At 38.2% G+C, this 7,523-nt stretch overlaps 1 protein-coding gene across 3 annotated transcripts in view; it reads left to right on the top strand.

Annotated features, from left to right (window-relative positions):
• Positions 1–2,861, top strand: part of SGPP1 (sphingosine-1-phosphate phosphatase 1) — a 108,299-nt gene extending 105,438 nt beyond the window's left edge. For all 3 annotated transcript variants that reach the window (XM_034993053.1, XM_034993056.1, XM_034993055.1), the window contains one exon: positions 1,098–2,861. In XM_034993053.1, coding sequence (XP_034848944.1) covers positions 1,098–2,291 — 1,194 coding nt within the window. In that variant the 3' untranslated portion in view covers positions 2,292–2,861. The remainder of the gene's footprint in view (positions 1–1,097) is intronic.
• The last annotated feature ends 4,662 nt before the right edge of the window (positions 2,862–7,523 follow it).

The following is a 7,523-nucleotide window of genomic DNA, read 5'->3' on the forward strand; positions in this document are numbered from 1 at the left end:
CCACATCGGGCTCTCTGCTCAGTGGGGAGCCTGCTTCTCCCTCTCCCACTCCCCCTGCTTGTGTTCCCTCTCTCACTGTGTCTCTCTCTGTCAAATAACTAAAATCTTAAAAAAAAAAAAAAAGACACACACAGGAATATTACTCAGCTATAAAAAAAAAAGAAAGATCTTGCCATTCATGACAACATGGATGGACCTAGAGGGTATTGTGCTAAGTGAAATAGGTCAGACAGAGAAAAACAAATACCATTTGATTTACCTTATATGTGGCATTTAAAAAACAAAACAAAAAGCAGATACAGACATAAATACACAGAACAAACTGATGGCTGTGGGAGGGGAGGGATCTGGGAGATGGGCAAAATGATGGAGGGGAGTGGGAAATACAGGCTTCCAGTTATGGAATAAATAAATGATGGAGGTAAAAAGTCCAGCATAGGGAATATAGTCAGTGGTATTGAAATAGCACTGTATGGTGACAGATGGTAGCTACACTTGTGGTGAGCATAATATAACATAGACTTGTGGAATCACTGTGTTGTACACCTGAAATTAATGTAACATTGTGTGTCAACTATACTTCAATAATAAAAAAATTTTTTTTTAAAGATCAACTGATAAGCTACCTCAGTTCTTCTTTGCCATGTAACCTAACATTCACAGGTTCCAAGGATTAAGGCATTGACATCTTTGGGGGACGATTTTTCTGCATTCACATCTACGTTTAAATTCTAAAAGTTGCATCAGGCAGCTGGGGCCGGGAGAAGATGATTCCAAAGTAGAGATACTGGCTAACGCTGAGAACTATGAGTAGGACCAATAATTGGGTGTAAGCTAAAAGGAACTACTGAGCAGTATATGTACATGTTTTAAAATTCTCTTACTGGCATAAGGTATATACGGTAGATTCAGTATTCAAGAGTGATTGAATTAGAAGGAAGTGACTAAGTTTTAGTTACATGGCAGGGAAAGATTAAAATATTAGAATAGATTTTATTTCTATTGTTTTGTGCCAGTCCTCAGGAAAATGTTCTTGATTTAACTACAGCTTTGGAGAAGCTTTGTGTTTAATTTTAATTTTTGTATTTTTATTACAGATTTTACTACGCTTGGATGCTACTCCTGACATGGAAAAGATTGAGGAACAGTTTGCTAATCTGAACATTGTTAAACGTTCCTCAGAAACTAAAGAGCCTACTTATTTGCTTGGTATAGATACATCAAAAGCTGTACAAGCAGAAAAAGAAAACTTGGTTGCTGTTTTATGTTCTAATGGATCAATCAGAATATATGATAAAGAAAGGCTATACATACTACGAGAATTTAGTGGATATCCTGGACTTCTTAATGGAGTTAAATTTGCAAATTCTTGTGACAGTGTATATTCATCATGCACCGATGGCACTGTAAAGTGTTGGGATGCTCGATTAGCCAGTGAAAAACCTGTCCAGCTGTTCAAGGGTTACCCTTCCAATATTTTTATTAGTTTTGATATCAACTGTAATGATCATGTCATTTGTGCTGGTACCGAAAAAGTGGATGATGATGCATTGTTGGTATTTTGGGATGCAAGAATTAATTCTCAGGATTTGTCTACTACCAAAGACCCACTTGGAGCATATTCAGAGACTCATAGTGATGATGTCACTCAAGTGTGCTTCCATCCCAACAATCCCAACATGGTAGTCTCGGGTTCAACTGATGGCCTGGTAAATGTATTTGATATTAGTGTTGATAATGAAGAAGATGCACTGGTTACAACCTGCAACTCCATTTCATCAGTAAGCTGTGTTGGTTGGTCTGGGAAGGATTATAAACAGATTTACTGCATGACACATGATGAAGGATTTTGTTGGTGGGATCTTAATCATCTGGATACTGATGAACCAATTACATGTTTGAACATCCAGGATGTCAGAGAAGTAGTTAATCTGAAAGAAGGTATTTTGGACTATTTAATTGGTGGCCTATATCATGAAAAAATGGACAAATTGTTTGTTGTTGGAGGAACAAACACAGGAATTATTCACTTGATGAGCTGCAGTATATCAGGATTGATCCATGTGACCAGCCTTCATGGAGGGCATGCTGCTACAGTCCGTTCTTTCTCTTGGAATATGCAGGATGATTCTATGCTAACCGGAGGAGAAGATGCACAGTTGTTACTTTGGAAACCTGGAGCAATAGGGAAGACATTTACAAAGAAAGACAGCATGAAAATAGCATCCTCTGTGTCCCAGCGAGTTCGAGTTCACAGTAATGATTCTTACAAGAGAAGGAAAAAGCAGTGATGTTATGTTGGGAGTTTACTTGAGGGGTTTTATAGTTTCAAGTAGTTATTTTTGTGTACTACCTGTGATAGATATGTTTAAAGCTCATATGTAAAAACAAGCCAGTTAGCAAACAATCCTGGAAAAATGTTGAAAATGGTTTAATTCAGGTCTTCATGTATTCTAAAATTATTTTTTTTAAAGCTGCCAGTTGAGTATATAATCAGTGAGTTGAAAGTAAAATTACATTCCTCATTTTTAAAACCCATCTGTTGAGTTAGTAAATGTTGGGTTTAAAGAAATAGCTTTGATAAGGACTTTTTAGAAGTAGATGGCTGGTGTGACTTTAAAAAATCAGGTGGTTTGAGCTATGTTTTTTAAATTCAGGTTTTTTTTACATTTTAAATCATCTTCATTATTTATAAAATCAAATCAGACTGTTTTCTGTAGGAGCTCCCACTTGCTTAATACACATAGATTATGTTGGAGTATTTAAATGTAAATATTCTAATGATTCTAAATAGAACTAAAGTTTTTTAGAAATAAAATGATTTGCATCTATTTAAGAAAAATATATTTAGTATATATTTGCATCTATCTGCCTGGATAGATTTTTTTTTTTTTAAGTAGCGTCCACGCTCTCAGCATGGAGCCCAATGTGCGGGACTTGAACTCACAACCCTGAGACCATACCTTGAGCTGAGATCAAGAGCCAGATGTTTAACGGACTGTGCCACCCAGGTACCCCTATTTGCATCTATATTTTTAAACAGTTAAAAATAAGCAAATATTTCATTGATGAAAAGGAAATTATCTTGCAAATTCAAAGGGATCTTGAGATTCAAAGGGAATATACAAAAACAGAAGTATTTATAATAGCAGAATGACTTTTTATTTCAAAATATTCTACTATTTTATGATAAAATTTTCTTTCATGGTGTTTCATCTATAATTTTAAACTTAGGTGCCCCTGGGGAGTGGGGGCCATGCAGGAGGTGCTGCTGGAGAAAGAACACCATAATTTTAAACTTGAATTTTTGTTTACTGCCGGTTTTTTCATCCTTACTGTTAAATATTTTTCCAAAGAATCTTTTTTTTTTTTAAAGATTTTATTTATTTATTTCACAGAGAGAGACACAGTGAGAGAGGGAACAGAAACATAGGGAGTGAGAGAGGGAGAAGCAGGCTTCCCGCGGAGCAGGGAGCCCGACGTGGGGCTCGATCCCAGGACTCTGGGATCATGACCTGAGCCAAAGGCAGACACTTAACGACTGAGCCACCCAGGCACCCCTCCAGAGAATCTTAATTAAAAAGTTGGTCACTCGGGGTGCCTGGTGGCTCAGTCGGTTAAGCATCTGACTCTCGATTTTGTCTCAAAGTTGTGATCTCAGGGTTGTGAGACTGAGCTCCACAATGCTCCATGCTCAGAGCAGAGTCTGCTTGTCCCTCTCCTGCACCTCCCCAACTCCTGCATGTGCTCTCTCTCTCTTTCTCTCAAATAAATAAATAAAATCTTTTTTAAAAAGTTGGTCACTCTAAAGGTTTGGTATGTTTTCTTATGTTTAATTACAAATAAAAATATCTTCTTATAGATAAGAATATATAAAGATACTGTAAAACATTTTTATCTTTTGAACTAAAAATATTGTCATGAAAAATACAAACATTACTTTAGAACCTTTTACATTTCTCTTTAAATGTTAATGACTTATCTCTGAGACCATAGCACTAGGGGGAAATAGTATTCTATAGCACAATGCAACTTACACATAGGTATGATCTAGCTTCACTCACTTGAGAGGGAATAATAGTTAAGTCACTGTTAAACATACTCAAAATAAAGAATTCTCTTTTTTTTTTTAATATTTATTTATTTATTTTAGAGAGAGAGAGCATGAGCAGGAGGGGCAAAGGGAGAAGGAGAGAATCTCTAGCAGACTTAATACTGAGCGGGGAGCCCGAGGCGGGGCTTGATCTCATGACCCTGAGATCATGACCTGAGCTAAACTCCAGTTAGAGGCTTAACCAACTGAGCCACCCAAGTGCCCCTCAAAATACGTAATTCTTATTTGAAAAGATTCACCTGTTCTTGCTGTTGTTCAAATCATGAACTTGAGGTTAATTCTGGATTTTTTTCTTTTCTCCTATTTAGTGATCACCAAGTCCTGTGCCACTCCACCTCCCAGAATCTGTCTGCTGTTTCTTTGCCTTTACCCCCCCCACTAGTGCCTTAGATAAGATTTTCATCATTTCTCTCCTAGATTACAGACCCTGGCTCTAATCTGCTCCAATTCATTCTTCCCACTATTTCTAGGCTGAACGTAGAAAACAGATTTGATAATGTCTCATGCTGCTTAAAATCTTTGGTACATTTTGATCTTTTGATGGAGCACTATGTAAAAATGAAAAACCATGTTTTTAAGATACTTAGGATATGAGATAATGCTGACTATGTAAGTAGAAAAGCTGTATAAAAAGACTTGGAGACATTGCATTTATAAAACAACAGGAAATGAGACAGTTACCAAAACAGTAAAACTTTCAAAAATATTTAAAATTTAAAAGTAATTAATGGGGGTGCCTGGGTGGCTTAGATGGTTAAGTGTCTGCCTTTGGCTCAGGTCATGATCCCAGGGTCCTGGGATCGAGTCCCGCATCGGGCTCCCTGCTCAGCGGGGGGCCTGCTTCTCCCCCTCCCTCTGCCTCTCCCCCTGCTCATATTCTCTCTCTCTCTCTGTATCTCTGTGTCTCGAATGAATACATAAAAAAAAAAAAAACCTTTAAAAGTAATTAATAGAGGGCACCTAGGTGGCTCGGTAAGTTGGGTGTCAGACTCTTGATTTCGGCTAGGGCATGATCTCAGGGTTGTGAGATCAAGCCCTGTGTCGGGCTCCCTGCTGAGCGTTCTTTCTCTCCCTCTCCCTCTGCCCCTTCTGCCCTTCTCTCTCCCTCCTCCTGCCCCCCCCAAAAGTAATTAATAGAGTTGGAAGATGCAGGTGAGAAAATACCTTTGAAAGTAGACCTCAAAGAGAGAGAGTGAGAGAAAAAATTAAAGCCACAGAAGATAAATATAGGGGTCTAATATCAGATTATCAGTTTTTACAATGTGAGAAAAAATGTAGTTTGGAGTTGTAATGAAATACCATTAGAGGCTATCCCCAGAACTCCAGTCTTCAGATTGAAAGGCCCAACAGTGTCAAGTATAATAAATGAAAAAGACCCACACCAAGGCATAGTACTCTGAAGTGTCAGAACTCCAAGAACAAAGAGAAAATTTTAAAAATTTCCAAAGGAAGGCGGGGGGGAAGCAATCACTTAGGTACAAGGATAACATGTGAATTAGACTCTTCATTAGTAAATCTGGATGACACAAAATGGTGAATCAAAGTTCCAACTTCTGAGGACAATTTCCTGCTATCTGAACTTAAGCTCTTCAAACTCACGAAGCAAATAGATGGCAATAAATTTTTTGAGACATCCCTTGCTCAGTGAACGTTTTTTCCTTGCTCTCTGAAACTCAGGAACCAAATTTATTTCCCTAACAGAATATCCATTGCTAACCACACTCATTGGCCACTGAGGAATTTAAAAATTTGGATTTTAGGAGATAATTGCTTTTCAACCTTTAATTCTATAGGTCAAATTGCCCTCACATGTGAGGTTTAAAACTTTACTTTCTATGCAGCTTTTGAAAAAGGATACTGGAGGATGTACTCTACAAAGAATAAAGGAGTAAATCAAGGAAGACAAGAGATACCAGGAATCAGGGCACCAACCCAGCACAGTGGCAGGCTAACAGCTTTGCAGCAGGCCCACAGTATTCAATCCAGGTTGGAACAAGAGGACATGAGCTATCAGGAGGGAGATGTCCAGGGAGAAAAGTGAACTTGACAGGTTTCCCAATGCATCTGACCATGTGGAAAATAGAATAAGTGCCTTAAACCCACCAATTAAAAGAGACCCTCCTATTAAAAATCATTTAAAAAGACAAGTTTTTAAAAGATTAAAAATAGGGATGCCTGGATGGCTCAGTTGGTTAAGCATCTGCCTTCGGCTTGGGTCATGATCCCAGGATCCTGGGATCAAGTCCCACATTGGGCTCCCTGCTCAGTGGGGAGCCTGCTTCTCCCTCTGCCTGCCGCTCCCCCTGCTTGTGCTTGCTCGCTCTTTCTCTCTCTCTGACAAATAAATAAAATCTTAAAACAAAAAAATTAAAAATAAGTAAATTCACTTAAAGACCTAGGTTAAAAAAAAGTAAAGGATGAGGAAAGGTATTACCAACCCACAGAATGGGAGAAAATATTTGCAAATAATAGATAAGAACTTGCATTCAAAACATATTTTTAAAATGTTACCACTCAATAATAAGAGAAAGCAATTTTTGAAATGATCAAGGATCTGAATAGACATTTCTCCAAAGAAGATACAGAAATGGTTAGTGAACACACACAAAAAGATGCTTAACATTATCAGTCATCGGGAAAATGCAAACCAAAACCACAATGAGATACCACTTCACACCCACTGGGATGGCTATAATCAAAAAAATGTTGGTGAGCTTATGGAGAAATTGAAAGTTTCATACACTGCTCTGCTGTTAGGAATGTAAAATAGTATAGCTACAGTCTGGCCATTCCTTCATAGTTGCTGTTTGATCCAGCCGTTCCAAATTAGGTATATGCTGAAGAGAATTGAAAGCATAAGTCCACATAAGAACTTGTACATGAGTGTTCATAATAGCATCATTCATAATAGCCAAAGGTGGAAATAATCCAAATGACCATCAATTGATGGAGGGGTAAATTATGGTATATCCATAAATAGAATATTATTCAGCCATAAAAAGAAAAGAAATGCTAATACATGCTACAACTCAGATGAATCTTGAAAACATGCTAAATAAAAATAGCCACAAAAGACCAAATTGGATGATCCCATGTACATCAAAAGTCCAGAATAGTCAAGTCTATAAAGAAGAAGAAAAACAACAAAAGAACATATAATTGTGGTTACCTAGGGCTGGGAGGTGGGAGGAAAATGGGAGGGCTGGTGTCTGTTTGGGGGGGGAGGGTGTGATGCAAACTGTTGGTGATTATAGTTGCGCAACTCTGAATATAATAAAAACCACTGTGGGGCGCCTGGGTGGCTCAGTCATTAAGCGTCTGCCTTCGGCTCAGGTCGAGCCCCGCATCAGGCTCCCTGCTCTGCAGGAAGCCTGCTTCTCCCTCTCCCACTCCCCCTGCTTGTGTTTCC

This window comes from Mirounga leonina, unplaced genomic scaffold (assembly GCF_011800145.1).
Source record: "Mirounga leonina isolate KUSES-001 unplaced genomic scaffold, KU_Mleo_1.0 Mir_82, whole genome shotgun sequence".
NCBI classification, from domain to species: Eukaryota; Metazoa; Chordata; class Mammalia; order Carnivora; family Phocidae; genus Mirounga; species Mirounga leonina.